At 44.3% G+C, this 18,115-nt stretch overlaps 2 protein-coding genes across 10 annotated transcripts in view; one reads left to right on the top strand and one right to left on the bottom strand.

Moving 5' to 3' along the window:
* aplp2 (amyloid beta (A4) precursor-like protein 2) overlaps positions 1-2,118 on the bottom strand; it is a 51,641-nt gene extending 49,523 nt beyond the window's left edge. For 2 of the 3 annotated variants that reach the window (XM_040130935.1, XM_040130938.1), the window contains exon 1: positions 1,776-2,117. In XM_040130935.1, the coding sequence (XP_039986869.1) occupies positions 1,776-1,847 (72 nt within the window). In that variant the 5' untranslated portion in view covers positions 1,848-2,117. Of the gene's footprint in view, positions 1-1,775 lie in introns of all 3 variants that reach the window. The other variant, XM_040130937.1, reaches the window with a different exon arrangement.
* Positions 830-17,840, top strand: prdm10 (PR domain containing 10). 7 transcript variants are annotated; one of them, XM_040130932.1, is made up of 24 exons: positions 852-878; positions 2,927-3,035; positions 5,804-5,946; positions 6,917-7,078; positions 7,424-7,483; positions 7,573-7,677; positions 8,266-8,440; positions 8,844-9,085; positions 9,610-9,810; positions 10,208-10,280; positions 10,440-10,557; positions 10,654-10,774; positions 11,187-11,459; positions 11,824-12,168; positions 12,592-12,747; positions 12,848-13,027; positions 13,134-13,244; positions 13,494-13,694; positions 13,866-14,009; positions 14,289-14,459; positions 15,185-15,322; positions 15,565-15,742; positions 15,839-15,936; positions 16,384-16,572. In XM_040130932.1, the coding sequence occupies exons 3-24, from the start codon at positions 5,875-5,877 to the stop codon at positions 16,570-16,572; spliced, it is 3,513 nt and encodes a 1,170-aa protein (XP_039986866.1). In that variant the 5' UTR covers positions 852-878; positions 2,927-3,035; positions 5,804-5,874. The 7 variants fall into 7 exon arrangements, with proteins under 7 accessions (XP_039986868.1, XP_039986866.1, XP_039986865.1 ...); XM_040130934.1 differs by lacking the exon at positions 2,927-3,035 and having other exon boundaries at positions 830-878; XM_040130931.1 differs by lacking the exons at positions 852-878; positions 2,927-3,035 and adding an exon at positions 4,599-4,672.
* Positions 17,841-18,115: the final 275 nt, after the last annotated feature.

The raw sequence follows: 18,115 nt of genomic DNA, 5'->3' as shown, positions 1-18,115 counted from the left end.
CCGTTCTTGAGCCGTCACGCGTCATAAAAATCTCTTCGGATTGTTGGTTTATTCTCCTCTTTCCCCTACTGAGGTGCTCATATTTGTGTTTTACCCACAGGTGTATAATCAGGTTTGTTTGTTATCGCTTCAGCACTAAGTCTCGCGTTGCCTGTAAACAGTGTGCACTTGGAGACGAATGAGGCAGGTACAAAAAAAAGGAATATGAAATAAAAATGCCAGCACAAAGACACGGGCCTTGTCCTCCGGGACAGCCATCGATTAAACCACAGGAATCCCTGCATGCGCCTCAAAGTTCTGGCGCAGAGCAGCCGCCATACATTTCTCAATTTAATCTGGGTGACCAATCAGGAAAATTTATTGATTTCATCCATTAATCATCTCAAGAGAGTCTGTACAATATCGATCAGCGCGTCTGTGAGGGCTAGGAGGGCCGCCCGAGGAGGCAATCGTTGCCGAGGGGACAGGTCTTTGTAGAGAGAGTGCAGCAGCATAGATTTTGTTTGGGACATAATGACCACTATTTTCCCCCCACACAATGCCAGCCAATACTGCCTCAAAATGGCCGAGGTTTCCGTCGCAAATGGGGGACAGGGAGACGCATTCCCTGAAAAAAAAAATCACTTCGCACGGCGCACAGCAGAGCCAGGAGGAGATGTCTTGTTAAAGTGTTTTGTCATGGTTGCTTCAACGGTGAACAGGACGACGTGTGTTTAACCTCTGAGGTTGTGGTGGTGTGTGTGTGTGTGTGGGGGGGGGGGGTTGTTTGTGGAGCTGTTTGCTCTGAAAATGGGGGCATTGCCCTCCGATGACACACGCGTCTGACACTGCAGGCAACAGTGTCTGGTGATCCAGCAGGAAAGCAGGACATCAGGCAGGTAAGGAGTGTGCGCACGTGCGAGGGTGGGTGTGTTTGTACGGCAGGACCTACATGTTGGCCTTCTTGGATCTAACCAATGGGACTCCCTGCAGTTTCTCTGGTGGTTCTCATGGTGAAACAGACTACAAAACCTGTCAAAATAAGACATTAAGTAGGACACTACTGAGCAGGATCAGGGGACCTGCCTGCCTCACAGGTGTGGTGTTAGAGAGGGGGCTTCCTGGCGTATCATCGTCCTCCTCTACGGCCGTTAAAACAAGCCCGAGGGACGCGGGCATCATGTGCGGGCGTGCTCATGATCGCGATCCGCTGCAGAGGTCCTGCGTGTCCCCAAAGGCCCCGACCAAAGCGCCGGGCGTCTTTCATTTGATCTCTGCGGCGATCGAGGCTACGGCGACCTCCCGGGCCCACGGCTGTTCGGGCTCGCACCAACGAACTGGCGTCAAGTGAAAAACGACCTGAAAGCGAGCGTATTCACACTTAACGCGATCTGACGCGACACATCGGCCGCCCCGGGGCACATTTTCAGCCTTTGAAACTACGTGGAAAGCGAGAACAAGTACTGTGCAAACCCCCTGCATTGTTAGGACGACACGATCAATCCCGCTACTCGTGTGGGAATCTGGTCTGTGAGAAGTCAGCAGAGCCTAATAAATATCATTTACAATCACATCAGGCGAGATGAAATAGTGTAGAGGGTTTGTGTGTGTGTGTGTGTGTGTGTGTGTGTGTGTGAGGGGGGAAATCAGCAGAGCTTAGCCATAAATGCCTCATGTGAAAAAAAAAAAAAAGGACAAATATGGGCCGAAAAGACCGGGTCTTCTGATCCAAGTCAGTCTAACCTGTCGCATGAAAAAAAAAATCCACATTTCAGAAAACATTTCAGATGACATACCTCGATATAGCCGGCCAGCGCTGGAACCACAATGCCCAAAATAAGGACAGATATCGCTGGGACTGAACCCATCTTCCAGGATCTCCGGCTGTGCTACTGTAAATAACTTATATCCCGTGAGCTATATGTGTAAGGTGACGTCCGGGAGAATGAAGGGCGAACCGAGTCCTGAGGAAGGGTCTGGTAATCTATCCCGGAGAGCGGGACGGGTCCTGCTCCGCTTGTTTTGTTACCCGAGCTCGACAGAAAATGTTGGACTGGGGAAGGGGAGGGGGGGGCAAGCTGTGCGTCGGTCTCCGCTGGAAATGTGGACTGTGTCTGTGGCGCGGCTGCTCTGCCTCTGCTGCCTCCTCCCTCCCCCTGGGTCCGCCTGATCCGCGGCGCGGCGCGCTGCGCCACCAGGCGGCCAGCTGCGGCCAGCTGCGCCCAGCGTCCACCGCGGAGGCACGAGTTACACCGGCGGGTTGCGAGCTGCGGCGGTGGAGGGAGCACACATCGCTCAAGCACCGCTCTTAAGCACAAATTCGAGGCACTAGTAGTATTTCCATCATTCATTCCCCATGTTTCAGCAGTAAATACTGTATTTTTTTGGTCGTCAGTTTGTTTGTTTGTTTGTTTTTAAATCAGAATCAGATTTATTTGCCAACTGTGTTCGTGCATACAAGGAGTGTGACTACTTCCACACAGTAGACAGGAGCAGTAACACAGACAGGGACACACATACGAGGACATACAGCGACGACAAGGCCAACAAAGCTGTACAAAGAAAAATAAACACAGATGTGTGACTATTATGTACGATCCAATGGGGAATTGTGTGTGGGGGGGGGGACAGCAATTGACACAACATACAATGTTTACATAAAGGTCAATCAGCAGGAAACAGGTGTCGCAAGATGTTGGAGATTGCAACGGGTGCTGAAAGAAATATTAAGCTGCTGGTGTAATAAGTTACATACAGTCGGTGGTTATGTCCCTTGCGAGCATGTGTACACGTCTATCGACAGTATAAACAGCCTGCCCTCAGTTATATTTAACAAGTGATGGATGATATAGATATACATGTTATTTCACAACGTGAGTTTTAAAACTTATAAACTTATGAATATAATTTGTAGGTAAGTGGAGGGTTCTCTCATCTCGTGTTGCAGGGTTATTGCACAGGGAGTGGTGTCTGATTATCACCGGTGATGGCGTGTGGGAAGGAACCGTCCTCGCCTCCGGCCTAAGATCCGACATCGGAACCCGTTCACTGTACCGGTTTGTGTAGAACACACCGCGTACAGACTCAACTTCCCAGCAGTTTATCAAGTAGTAAAGATGAGCTCAAACGGTTTAGCCACGACTGCACCAGTAGCCGTTGAAGACACTGTCATGAAATAGGAGTCCAATAGAGGCAAAGTTAAGAAACGAATACTTTTACTTAGCCCTAGTTTTATCTGCGACCCCTGTAGATCAATTAAAGTGTTCATTTAAGGACGATTTCCCAGTTTGGTGATTGGCTGGGTTGCATGTTTTGCATTGACGACACCTTGACGAATTTAATGTTGTAGTTCCTCTTTTTGACCGGTCGGGGGGTCAGTAAACGCTCTAGATCCTTAATGCACAATAGGATCCTCACCCTTTGTATATTTGTTTCGATTTCACCGATATGCTTCTTACTTTGTTGTTTGTTCATGTCTTGTTTATTTATTCGTTTTATCGCATATTATTTATGTATTCTTTTTTTTTGTACGGTTTTTCCTCTGTAGAGTCATGGGTGTTTACGGCCCCCTAGTGGCCACATCGAGGAACTGCAGCGCTATATTCCGCAAGCCCGCATCAGTGCAGACATGGCAGCGTACTACGACTTCCGGTACACACTTTCAAAATACAGTGACCAAACTAAAGCAGCCAGAAAAATAACAGTAATGGTAATTAAACACTATTTTAAAATACATTTTAGGTCAATGGTAGGGTCACGCAACCAACGACGTGATCCATAAGGTACTTTTTGGTGACCCTGGGCAGTCATTACTCGTGGTCTGGGTTATTAGCGTCAGTGGAGTAGCGCTACTGTAAATATGGTCATGCCAATAAAACCAGCCCTGGTCTTGCAATTGGTCCCATGACGAGTCTTTTACTGTAGGCATGGCCGGATTATTTTAAGGATCACCTAGGCAAACATTTGTTGCTGGGCCCGTAATAACCCCCACTGTACATGTCAGCTTCATTACTTACTCAGGCACCCAGAAACCGACCAGTAATCTAGAGCTGAAATGATTTGTTGATCAATAGATTACGGTAGCCGATTGACAGTAAGTAAATGGAAACACTTTTTATAATTGATTAATCCTTTAAATGATTTTTGAAAATGTTTTGAAAGTACAGACCGGAAATGTTAGAATACTTTTTTTTTTTACAGAATAAAATAATAAGAATTATATATATATACATCTATATAGATATATCTATACATATATATGTATAGATATACATATATCTATATATATGTATAGATGTGTATATATATATAATATTTTTTTTATCGTAAATTAGCTTAAACTATCAATGTTACTGCAAAGTAGAAAAAAAATCCCTTTGGACAACAGCTTTAATTCAATTGGACGGCTTCGGTGTTTAATTTTTTTGATTGGCTGCAACTGCAGCAACTAAAACGCATCCCTAAATTATAACCACGATTATTAAACGCGTTTGTGGGAAAATTAACTGTTCAAACGTATTACTGTAAAATCTAGACAAGTACATAGACTGTTTCGTGATGATATTTTAAAATATCCTATTTTACTTTTGCGCCAAAGTAAATTACCGCCAATGAGAAGCCATGCTCCGGCGTGTTGCTAGGCAGATTATGTTAATATATGCAATGCAGCCATCTCTGCAGCTACCATTCTGAGGTAAGAACAACTTGTACGTTTTCCACAAAATGTAAGAAAACCAGGGATTGCTTCACGACCAGGTCTGTAGCTGGACTGCTCGGTAGTCTTTCTGTTAATATAAATTAAATGTCCGGGTTGTTTTGGCGCATTTGCACCGGTATAAAATATATTTTTTTGGTTAGGTCTCTTCGGATGTGGTGGTTGTTGTTGTTAGTCCCACCCAAAATGGAGCCCGTTCTTCCTTGTTCACAGTAGACTGGAAGGGCTGGGCTCAACTAGAATCGGGGGACGGGTGGGTCTATCCAAATAATTCGGGCCTTTACCGCTTCAAAACCACTTTTATTAAAAATCGCAGACTGTGGTCCACGTCCTGGGCCCTGACAAGTTAAGTCTGTCTGCATGGTCGGCATTACATTGGGACTATATGGCTGTAGTGCTAATGTTGCGGTGCAGTAAATGCCCGGGTTTCTGTGGCGCTGGTTTTTGTGGTATGGTCCGGTTGGGACCGAGAACCTGCGGGGTTAAAATAGGGGGGAATTGAATTTATTATTGATTATACCAACTAGATTTGTGAATGAGTTCGCGGAGTCCTGGCTTTTCGTGGCGGCTTTTGCGGCGACGTGCGGTCGTATTTAGACGCCGTTTTCCCGGCGGCCTCATGAACAAGCGTATAGCGCGTTTTCCCTCGTACCCCCGCTGAGAGTCCTTGTGTGACCGCTCTGTGCACGAAGTGACATGCTGCTTTATTTTGACGTGCCAGTCCTGTCAGCAAGGGCTAGACAGACTCCGGAGACCCCCAAAATCTCTGTCTCGGATGGCACACGGGGTGAAATTCAGTGCCACTTAGCTCAGAGAGGGCTGCCGAAGTGCCTCAGTGTTGCAGCTAAACAGCCTTTCCCCAAACAAACAAGTCTAGCACATAATGGCTTTGATAAAGTCGTGACAGTAGAGGCTCCATCATCCATAAAGATGACTTCAGACCATTTACAAACTATACACATTTCTACAGAGAGTCTCAGAACATCTATGACCTGCATACCCCAAAACAAGCCATTCATATTTTACTTTGGTATTAGCTGCTATCACCATGCATTATTAATATTATGATGTTTAAAATCACCTAAATCCTCTTGTCTGTGTGCGTTACAGGCGTCCCTGGCTGTCCCAGGAGTGAAGTGATAGGCCGAGGCGGTTGGCGACAGGCCCGGCACCGAGCCGTCATGGAGACCAAGCAGGAGCCCTCCGCTGTGTGGAGTCAGACTGCTACCAGTGATTCAGGCAACGCCACACAGGTCTGCCTTCCTGTCCGAAGTGCCTGCGAACTGCTATATAAGAGTTACAGGCAGTAGAAAAGGATGCGGTACATTTGCTTCACCAGAGGACAATTTAAGCAACTAAGAATTTTGTCCTTTGAACACACTCCCCAGACCAGGAAACTCACTTCTGTCCAATGACCCTAGTTGCTGCTAAATCCCCAAATTCACCATTCGCTTTTATAGTTTTAGTTAATAGAATAGAGTGAGGTTTTCCAAGTGGTGGTTCCTTACCCTCCAAAAGGACTTAAATGGGATTAAGACTCACCATCATGTGTTCAGCACTGACCTATACAGTACTGTGCAAAAGTTTTAGGCACTTTAAATTTTTAGATTCTTATCAATCATCAGAACCAATACGGAGGCGTCTGATCAGCACCAAATTCATTCTGCAGCATGAGACAGCGAGCCCAAACATACAGCCCGAGACATAAAAAAAACTATCTTCAGAGACAAGAAGAACGAGGAGTCCTGCCACAGATGGTCTGACCCCAACAGAGCCCTGATCTCAGCATCATGGAGCCAGTCTGGGATCACACGAAGAGACGGGAGACACTGAGACATCCTCGATCCACAGGAGGACTTCGGCAGGTTTTCCAGGATGCTGGGAACAACATACCTGCCACGTACCTTGAAAAACTGTGCCCAGGTGTACTGAGGAGACTAGTGTTGTTTTGAAGGCAAAGGGTGGTCACAGCAAATATTGATCTGATTTCATTTTTTCTTTCTGTTTAGTGCACTTTGAAGTCAATGAATAAATTATAGGTATTCATGGCTTTATTTTTGAAAGCATCCTCACTTTTTTTTTTTTTTTTCAGAGCCTAAAACTTTTGCACAGTGCTGTACATTCTAATACATCTTTAAAAGTTAATGGTGGGTTAATGGGGGCTGTGTATGATAATGCCGCAGGTGGTTCATAGCGTTTGCGTCTTGTGCCCGTGTGTCGCAGGTGCATTTTGAAGGCAGCACAGTGGCCCAGATAGTGTACAGTGGAGATCAGGCAGACCGGGGACAGCAGCAGGTAGTTTATACAGCAGACGGGAACTCCTATGCCTCTGTAGAGTCTGCGGAGCACACACTGGTCTACATACACCCTGCAGATGACACTCAGGTAAGAAGGGGTCTTATTTAGAGCGGAGATTTTTTTAGCTGCATTTAGATGAAATTCATGACAAAAGCAACAGGCATCAATGGACTGGCTGGTTTGAATGTGTTTTTCAAAGACGCCTTGGCAGGACACATAGTATGGTGTTGAAACTCGGACCATGCCTCCCGTGAGAGTCATTATTGACTGCCTATGAAACGGTTTCCAAAAATTAGTATAAACCTTTTCTAGAATATCATATATATTCACTTTTGTGTTTCACATGTACAAAGTATAAATAAATGAATATGTAAAATTAATAAAATGCCCTTTGCCACACAAGATTTGCTCACAACATTGTCTTTGTTTCAGACTGTATTTGCTGATCAGCCACAAGTGGCTTACATTCAGCAGGATGGTACAACTCAGCAGGTAGGTTTAGCAGGCAGTGTCACTTTGCGAGCTCACTGTGTGACACATTGTTTTTACAGAAGCATAAAGCAACCGAATTTCATTTGCAGGTCACTGTTCTGCTGCCCAGCGGACAGAACATGAATGCTGCTAATCTGCATGTACTCAGTAATGTAGCAGAGGCTCCACAAGCCATCCTGGAGCCAGTTTCCCAGGTGAGAGCGCATTTTTTGTGCGCAGCTATTTCCCCTTCCGAAACAAGTAAATAGCACTTGTGTATTCCATTTTAGAAACACATTCTAGCATATAGCAGGGAAACATGAGCACAAATTGTGTCATGATGTATTTATACAATGACGTGCCCCGTTTCCCAGTGGACAAATTCAAGCAAAAACCTTGCTATTTTGTTATTCTATTAGGTGAGTGGTCTAACTAGGTGAATTTCACATTAGATTTACACTGAGATATTTGCAGTGCGCATTTATTCGAAAATAATCTTCAGAAATTTCACAGGTTAACATTTTGAGATTTGGATTCCAGTGTCGGTCCCTCAGAGACAAAGTGTAAATAAATGTTTCTTAACTTAACGCCCAAAAAATTAGTTTTTACATGCTTAGGAAGATTATGAATAAATAGTATCTAGTTTCGTAAAACTATCCAAGAGTACATTTACAACTTTATTTAATTTTTCGTTGCATCATTACATGTGAACAGGCCGAGGATGACGATGAGAGCTTGTCAGTGTTTCCCACATAGAGCAGTTGAGTGAGTATTAACTCTGTGAAATGATCAAACAAACACAGGAGCAGCTGTCTGTGTCCGGTTCGCTCACCTCCATGGCGGATATTGCAGACGCCCCCACCAGTCCCCTCGGGGCCACAGACTCCACAGACGACTCTGACGAAGATGAGGATGAAGACTCTGAGATGGATGACTGGGAGCCACGTCAGCCTCAGTCCTTCAACCCTCACAGCCTCTGTGAGTGACGCCCTCCACAGTCCTAACACGGTTGTCTGGTCCGTCTCTGTCTGGACTCTCTGTCACTCATGTACAGAAGACGGGAGAAGATGTAGAGCAAAGAGTCTTTTTCATAGCACTGACATCACAGATATTGTGTACTGTGGCTGTGGATACTTTTTAAGTACGACAGTAACACAAAGTAGGGCATAAAAATGACACTCTGACACTTTTGCAACGACAATGTAAGAAGAAAAGCTGCACAGCTGTAGTATCTGTTGCAGAGTTGTCGTATTAGATTGTTCAGGTCTTCGAAATCCGTTTTAAGAAAAATAAACATCCAGAGTGGGTCAACGGTCAGACCGCAACTATATGTACTGTGGTCACTCTGACTTGCTGATTTCTCCTTTTTGTGGTCCCTCAGGGTGCGAGGAGTGTAACATTGCCAACCCCTCAGTCTGCCTGAAACACGGTCCTCTGCACCCCATCCCCAACCGGCCGGTGATGTCCAAGGCCCGGGCCAGTCTTCCTCTGGTCCTCTACATCGATCGCTACCTGGGCGGGGTGTTCTCCAAGAGACGCATCCCGAAACGCACGCAGTTTGGTCCTGTGGAGGGACCCCTGGTTCCTCAGAGTGAACTTCAGGACCACTACATTCATTTGAAAGTAAGTCAGCGTTCTGCACGGCTGGTTTCTGTTTAACTGTTTTGAGCTATTTTTAGTTGTCCAATTTTTATTTTGGCATTTAGCTGCACAGAGTAAAATGTTCATATCATTTTCTGTGTTTAGAAGGGTATCCCACTTTACCTGAAACTGCACATTGTCTTTGCACAGTTTGTTAAATATGAAATTGTGATATTGCGTAGGCGTACTTCGTGGCCACAGGAAATGACACCCTGAAACTTCAAAATCCAAACGGACTTTGACTCCTTTCTCATTTTGATTTTGCTTGGAATAAAGTCATTACAGGGTTGTAAAACTATTGCTTCACAGAGAGCCAGAAGGACAGAGGGCAAACTTTGTAAATATAGAAAAAGGAAATATATTTTGTGAATGAAAATGTTTTAAAAGAAAGCGCTAGGTACTGTGTGTAAGAACTGAGGAAAACGTTTTGTGTGTGCAAGCACGTGCAGTCTAAGGTTGCACTCTTTCAATCTGATATCTAATCGGATTCTTGCTTGTTGCCTTAGCTGTGTCTGCTGGATGCAGAGAAAGATGGAGAGAAGTCTAACGACATGTGGTTGGACCTTTCTGATGAGGACAGCTGTAACTGGATGATGTTTGTGAGGCCTGCTCAGAACCACCTGGAGCAGAACCTGGTGGCCTATCAGTACGGCTCAGAGATATTTTACACGACCATCAAGAACATCCAGCCTAAACAAGAGCTCAAGGTCAGTCCTGTCTATTGCAGTTTATGTGTTGTGTTGCATCTCCAGCCTCATTATTTGTCCTGCTTCATATGTGGTACTGTGTGCTTTTCCACTGTGGACGCTCCCATCACCACCATTTCCAGCAGCAGGGAGCTGTTTTCAACAAAAACGTTGTGAAAAGTTTTTACAGCTGTACGATACCTGCCCGGCACCTGGCAGACAGGCAAAATCAGCGACTAGCTGGTGAGGAAGTTCGGTTACGCTCAGTCGAAAGCCAGAAAATTTAGAGCCAGATATTTTGCTCAGGAGCTGGTGCAGACGAACCAGAGCTATAAGGAGAGTGAATCAGTCGCTATTAGTAGAGGATATCTGAATATGCTTTTTTGTTTTGTGGTTTTAATTAAATTTCCTTCTGCAGGTGTGGTACGCGGCATCATATGCAGATTTTGTAAATCAAAAGATCCACGATGTTACGGAAGAGGAGAGAAAAGGTGAGTCTCTGCACACTGTGCCAGCATTGCTTAAGATCAACGCCATGTTTCAGCCCTGCTGTTAGTGATGACATGTGTCCCATTACAAACTATTGTAACAGTAGTAGATGTTTGGTAGCAGTGGTTCTCCCTGGTCCTCACCTTCATTCGTTCCTTCAGTGCTGCGGGAGCAAGAGAAGAACTGGCCTTGTTATGAGTGTAACCGCCGCTTTGTGAGCTCTGAACAACTGCAGCAACATCTCAACATGCATGACGACAAGTTAAACTCTGTTAGTAGGTAAGACCTTTCTCATCACCCCATTTCATATATTCCCTTTCATTTTAACCGGGCTAGAGCCCGTATGACCTCTTCACTGCGTCTTTACTCTCTAAGATCCAGAGGCCGGGGTCGAGGAAGAGGAAGGAAGAGATTCGGGACAGGAAGAAGACCGGGGAGGCCGCCTAAGTTTATACGTTTGGACCCACCAGTTGACACGGGTGGGGACAAGACAACAGTAAGGGACACATTAATACTTGCTGTTTTGATTAATCGATTAATTGATTGGGTCTGAGAAGTAGTGATCAACGTTTTTATGTCAAAAGGTCAATTTACAGATTAATCTATAAATAAATAATTGTTAGTTGCAGCCCATGTGCATACACTGTTACGTTTACCATAAAACAAAAAAATGTTCAATTAATTTATACAGTTATCTTGCAGCAAAGTAATACTACCAACAAAAATGGAAAAACGTTCACGAGGGTTATCAAAAATATGAACAACACAAGATTTTAAGGTTGCTACTGACAGACTTAAAAGACTTTAAAGCAAATATAGGGTTTGTTTTGAAATGTGCAACTGAAAAACTTGAGCCAATGACAACTTTCTTTTTTTAATTACAAACTTCCAATCACCTTTTTAATCAGGAGATGCTGGAACTGACGGAGAAGCAGCCACTGGAGGAGCAAGTGGAGGGAGCTCAGAATGGGCTGAAAGAGGTGGAAATGGAGCCGGAGGCAGAGGCCGGGACTGAGGTGGAGGGTCAGTTTATACCTCCTGCAGGGGAACCAGTGCCAGCGTCCGTCACCCCGTCCTCCAACACGGACCTGCCAGTTCCGCTAAAGGAGGACCCAGCACAGAGCAGCCAATCGGACACCCACCTCACATCTCAGGACATGCGCCGTGCCAAGAGGATACGGGTAAGACGGGAAAGTCTTTGTTCACTGCAATGCAAAAGTGTTTTAGATTTAGTCTGTTGTTCGGTGTCACAGTGGCTGTGATTTGCTTTACAACCGTGTGTCTCTCTTCCTCAATGCGTGCTTCCCTCAAAGATGGATGTGCAGGTAGGTGGGACCTGGAGGATGGCAGAAAAACACAAGGTTCAAAGATTCCTCTTGTCATATTCCATGGTGTTAATATTCATGCGACATTTCAGGATATGCCCCCCCCCCCCCGCACGCTCCATTGCATCCATCAGCCTCCTCCTGTGTCTCAGCAGATCAATGTCAGGAAACCAAATTGGAGTTTTCTGTGAGTAGTTCTTCTTTCTCTCCTCTATCTAAGAATGCAGCACTGCAGCACCTTTTCATCAGGAAGAGTTTCCGTCCTTTTAAATGCACCCAGTGTGGCAAGGCCTTCCGGGACAAAGAAAAGCTGGATCAGCATATGCGGGTCCACGGCCGGGACACCTACGCCTTTTCCTGCCACATTTGCAACAAGAGCTTCATGAGTGACCCAGCCCTGGAGGACCACCTGCTTGTGCACACAGAGAACCGCTCCTACTCTTGTCTCTTATGCCCAGAAACCTTTGAAAAGCTGGAACTGCTCAAAGACCACGTAGGGGTGCACGCTGTGGATGGTAGCTTCAGCTGTCCCTCCTGCAAGAAGACGTTTACGGACTTCATCCAGGTTAGTAATGTTTTCTCCAGCATGGTAATACAGTGATTTTTAGAACAGCCAAACAGGTTTTGTTACATATGACAGGAAGGGAATTGTCAATCTTTTTAGCTGTTTAAAAAACATTTACCCACAGTCGCACAGCTCTGCGATATAATCATCACGATGAAGGCAATGTGGCCGAAAACATTTGGGGAAGTAAACAATATATTGGAGAAGTTTTGTGCAACCTGTTAATCATTTATTTAATTCATTATTTAATTCAAAACCAAGTTTTTGCTTTACAGTGATTAGAATTACTTTTTTTTTCAAATTTTGTTTTAGAAAATTGGAGTTACAGATCATATTAGGACTAAGCAAAGGGCAGTGTGGTTTCAAATAGTAAATTGACACATTAACTCAGTTAACTCAGCTAAAAAACGTTCTCTTCCCTAGGTGAAGAAGCACATACGCTGCTTCCATTCAGAGAAGATCTTCCAGTGCCCCGACTGCGAAAAGGCCTTCTGCCGGCCGGACAAGCTTCGTTTGCACATGTTACGCCACTCTGACAGGAAAGACTTCCTGTGCTCGACATGTGGCAAACAATTCAAGGTAAGATGAATACGGAGAACACTGAGAGATTAACTGTATGTGGTGCTGCTTTAAAGATCTGTCAGGTCTTATGTGAACATTCTTTTCCTGTGACATTAAGAGGAAAGATAAGCTGCGTGAGCACATGCAGCGCATGCACAATCCTGACAGGGAGGCCAAGAAGGCCGACCGGATCCACCGCTCCAAAACCCTCAAACTGAAGGTGCCCACCACCGACTTTGAGAGCTTCATGTTCAAATGCAGAGTGTGCATGATGGGATTCAGACGCAGAGGAATGCTGGTGAGAAACTACTCGCTGGAAGCTCTTGTTGATATTGAGTCCCAGTGCAATTTTCAAGTGAACTGGAATTCCAGCTTTTTTCCGGCTTTTATTTTTCTGGTTACAGGTTAATCATTTGTCCAAGCGTCATCCCGAGATGCGTATTGATGATGTGCCTGAGCTAACACTGCCAATTATCAAGCCAAACAGGGACTACTTCTGCCAGTATTGTGACAAGGTTTGGTTTTCCAAGTTATTTCAAACAGTATATTTTGGACAATACTCAAGATTATATGTTTTTTTATTATTATTGTTATTTTTTTTTCCATTTAATTTTTTAAATTTCTTTTTCAAACTGCATTCCAGGATCAATGTGAAAATTCATGGTTTAAATCAAACATGCTAACTTCTGCTTCCGCTTAAACTCCTAAAATCAGTTTTCAGTATGATACCAAAGAGTCTCCTTAATGAGCTGCTCTCTGTGCAGGTGTATAAGAGTGCCAGTAAAAGGAAAGCTCACATACTGAAGAACCACCCGGGGGCAGAATTGCCTCCCAGCATCCGCAAGTTGCGACCAGCTGCTCCTGGCGAACCAGACCCCATGCTGAGCACACACACCCAGCTGACGGGCACCATCGCCACGGCACCGGTCTGCTGCCCGCACTGTGCCAAACAGTACAGCAGCAAGGTTAGTAATGAAGCTTTGCCAAAGAAGTTCAAGAATTTTTACCTAACTGGAAATCTGTATAAATGTTTATATGGAGATCAACTGTGTTTGCAGTAATCCTCCAGTCTATGCTGCGCCTTGGACAGTCTCAGACCTAACTGATAACTTTTTTTTTGTGTGCTTGCTCCTCAGACCAAGATGGTTCAGCACATCAGGAAGAAGCATCCGGAGTTTGCCCAGCTCGCCAACACCATCCAGGCTCCTTTGACAACAGCTGTAATCAGCAGTACTCCTGCAGTCATCAGTGCAGACGGTACCACAGCTGAGGCTGTAGTGGTAAGAAAGAGTTACAAGCACACGTGTTGAGCACAAACGCTTAGTGGATATTTGTCCAAAGGGTGTCACGTCTTGCCTTGAAAATTAGCAATACATGAAATCAAAATCAGTGATAGTAAGGAACAAAGCTACACAGTTCGAGTGAATGTTAATGTTATAGAAAAATGGACTCAGTACAGCAGAATCAAGCAAGAAAGACAGAAAGAAAGAAGGAATAATGAAAAAAGGTCAACTCACATACACCAGATATCATCACTGAATAATTTCTTTTCTCCACAGACCACAGATCTGCTGACCCAGGCCATGACGGAGCTTTCTCAAACACTGACCACAGACTACCGAACAGTGCAGGGCGACTACCAGAGGATTCAGTACATCCCTGTTTCGCAGGCAGGAGGCAGTCTGTCCCAGCCGCAGCACATTCAGCTGCAGGTGGTGCAGGTGGCTCCGGTAAGGCTCCCATTTTTGATCTAGGACCTAGACTTTTTTTTTTTTTTTAACCTATATGCATCCACAGAATGCTGACTGAGTATCTTGACAACATCCTGCCTCACATTCAAAGTTATAAACTTTGATAGCTGGGATCTTCCTGATATAAACACAAGTCCAGTCACTGTAGACTGTCCAACATGTGGCTATATAAACTATAGTGGTTTAAGGAAAGGAGATGGTTTTTTTTTGTTTTTGTTCTTTTTGATTCACTAATCAAAGTTTCCTTGTTGGTCTGGGATCTAAAATGGCCACCTTGCAAATTCTGTTGTTGTTCCTACCTCTCATGTGTCCAACACAACTGATCACTTATACGGTACTAATCACTAAAGAGAGATGGTGTGGTTTGCTCTTTCTATACGCTTAAATCCAAAAGGTCTTAAATTCATAGGCAGGGCCGAGACGCTGGACCAACAGCCACCATTAAAATTCTGGCAAATTCCTGCTTTGGTTCGTAGGATTGTCTTGAGGCATTTCTGCAGCTAAACTAAATTTCATTTTTCCTGCCATCTTTTGAAAATTTAGTTTGCAGGTAGAATAGTCATAGGGGTTGTTGCAGAAGGTGGACAAAATTCTGCGCTCTGCTTTCACAGTAAGTCGACAGTGTTTATTAAAACGTATCCTGTCCAGGATTGAAGTGAATTTAATAAACGGTAATAAGTAGTTATTTTCTCTGTGATTCACAGGCGTCCTCCCCACATGCACAGCACCCAACAGTAGATGTGAGCCAGCTGCATGACCCTCATGGCTACAGTCAGCACTCCATCCAGGTACAACACATCCAGGTCACCGAGCCCTCAGGGTCTGGACAAGGTGCCAGCCAGGTAAATCCTCATGACTCTGACTCTGGGGCGAGGTTGATGAGTAATGTTTAACACATGAATACTTTATGACATGTATTAAGTGTCATTCCACATCCAAAGAATCTCAAAATCCCGCCCAACTTTTCAGTCCATTTTTTGGAAATCGGGAATTTCTGTCTGCACGCTGACGAAACCCCGTGATCCCCAAAATGTTAAGCTTGATAAAAGAACACTTAAACAACCACCTCTTCTCGCTCTTTCAGGTAACTGGTCAGCCCCTGAGCCCCACCTCCCAGCAGGCTAGTCAGGAGCTGAGCCCCGCCCAGTTGACCCCCGTCACCCTAGCTCAGAGCCACACCCTGCAGACCAACAGCACCCAGCAGCAGCAGGGGACTGTGCAGCACGCTTACATACCTGGGAACTGGAACTACCGAGGTTACTGTGAGTCCCACACATAAGTCCTACTCTGTGCATTTTGATGGCTCTATACTGTTTGACTGCAGGTTATTTTAATATGTTAACTTCTAATTGCTCCAGCATCTGAGATCCAGATGATGGCTCTACCTCATGCTCAGTATGTGATAGCTGAGGCCAGCACACCTGTGTCCGGAGTCAACAGCAACCAGGTGAAAGCGGTGAGTGAATGAACGCTCTCTGTTAGATTGAGGAATCCATCCAAAAAGGGTTCGCTGCACACCAAAGGTTTTTATTTAAAAAAAAAAAAGAATTAAAAAAAAAGATTTCAGCTTTTTAGATTCTGTGTGTTCATCTAAACGTCTAAACTGGAGACTTCCTGTAACTCTTAAGTTATTTCCAACTAAGGTGTACGTACTTTTTACAGCTTCACACCTGTAATCTCTCCCCTTATTGATGTGTGAGCCTGATAAAGCACATGAGAAATGCACTGTTTGCTCTTTCACTACTTGTTAAAATCCATAAGTCATTTATTGTTGCTCTGGATAAACAGTATTGTTGCCAGGTGGTAGTTACCTCCTAGACAATACTAAATGAGAAATGAGCAGAAAGGAATTGAAGACGGTGGCGTATGTGGAACTTAAGGTGTTCTCATCCCCGTCCTGCAGACACACTACGTTATCTCTGAGGGTCAGAGTGAGCTGGAGACGAAACAGACCGTCCCTCAGAGCACAGCCCAGGCCCACGCTGAACATCTGGAGCAGCAGCCGACCAATCAGCAAGCCACCACGCAGTACATCATCACCACAACAACCAATGGAAGTGGCGCTAGTGAAGTCCACATCACAAAACCGTGAACAGTACAGTGATGAACTCTCGCAGACTGATCCTGCATGTTGACCTCAGAAGATTGCACGGACACGAATGAACAAATATAATGTCATATGTGGATGGAAGCAGACTTGGGTACATAGAGAGCTAAAATGAGGATGAAGAGATGACCAGCACAGTTTTATGTGTCTGTAAATAAGTAGAGAGAGAAATGTGAAAAAGTTTTGATTTTGAAAAGAATATATAAAAACAAAAACTAAACTGAACACTTGTTTTGAATACACAGCAATGGAAAGTGTGGAATTTTTCAGAAAAATGTTCAGTGGAACTTCTGAAGCCGGGGAGAACATTAGATGAAATACAGGGTTCCTGCGCAAGTTTTAAAGTATCGAAAGTTAACGAGATCATTTTAAGGTCTGGAAAAGCTGGAAAAGTTTTGTTGCTCAGTCCTTATACAGATTTGAGTTCCCACTTTACATATTTGTAAAGTCATAGACATTTCTTGAAGTATAGTATTTGTAAATTGAAGTTTGGAAAGAAAAACAGAACTGAAAAATATGGAAAAAAATATGGATATAAAACAATCCTGCAAAACAGGTCAACATGTTTCTGTCCAATGTAAGTACTCCGCACACCCTCTGTTGTGTTGTATGTTTGCATATTGTTGCTGATATCTGATGTGATTTTTTTTTCACCATTAATTTCCTCTCTGAAATGTCTCAGACATTTGTTTTTATTCACATGTCGGATTGTCCTGATTTCTCCAAAGATCAGAATGAGTTATTTTAATTTGTTTTTCTTTGTCCTTGACACAACCACAACGCCTTTGTTTTTACAGTAAAATTTAGAAAAGCAAACATCATCAGCTCTACTCTTCCAAGACTAGCTGAATGCTACCAAGGGCCTTGCGGGGTCAGCTATGAATTTTAAGAACTGCGCTTGGTTTTACAAGATCATGCAGAGTTCTTATGGATACAGCTGGCCGTTAAACTTCTGGTCTGTTTTGTTTTTTGACCTATGTAAAAGGTCATTACCACAGACTGAATGGCACCAGGAAACCGCACTTGGAAGGGTAACTGGTCAGAAATGTGCTATGTTACACCTGTGACCGCACCGAGCGGCGTTGTCACGGGATCCTGGAAAACACACGTGCATCTCTGCAGCAAGGTGAGAAGTTAAACCCTTGGAGGTTGGAAAAAAAAAAGATTTTTAGGGGGTGTCAAGGTACTCCTAATGCCCCAATTAACGGCAAAAAGGAGGACGTGAATTTTAAATTGGAATCTTTCTGTTTCTTTCCCCGACCCTTTATCAGTCTGAGAAGAAAAGTGATCAGGTTTTCCTCAAACAGTTCTTCATATTGAGATTACTTCTTACTCCAGAACGAACAAAGCACCTGGCAATGCAATGGTTAGCTCTTCCCTTGGTACCTGCACAGAGACCTACCACGTCGTTTTTGAAAAAAAATTTTTTTTTTTAGAAGCTCGACGCCAAATACAAAACCTGTTTTCCTCAGTGACACGCGCTTTGGAAGACAAATGAGGTCACAAGTTCAGTTTTTAGTCCCCCCAG

This window comes from Xiphias gladius, chromosome 7 (genome assembly GCF_016859285.1).
Source record: "Xiphias gladius isolate SHS-SW01 ecotype Sanya breed wild chromosome 7, ASM1685928v1, whole genome shotgun sequence".
Classification (NCBI taxonomy): Eukaryota; Metazoa; Chordata; class Actinopteri; order Istiophoriformes; family Xiphiidae; genus Xiphias; species Xiphias gladius.
Note: the sequence above shows the minus strand (reverse complement) of the source record. Positions and strands in the feature narration are given on the sequence as shown.

Coding starts and splice junctions, on each gene's coding strand:
- prdm10 (XM_040130928.1), top strand. CDS start 5,390: ATGCTGCTTTATTTTGACGTGCCAGTCCTGTCAGCAAGGGCTAGACAG. Junction 7,678..8,265: donor TCCTGGAGCCAGTTTCCCAG/GTGAGAGCGCAT, acceptor AAACAAACACAG/GAGCAGCTGTCTGTGTCCGG. Junction 12,748..12,847: donor CATGTGGCAAACAATTCAAG/GTAAGATGAATA, acceptor TGTGACATTAAG/AGGAAAGATAAGCTGCGTGA.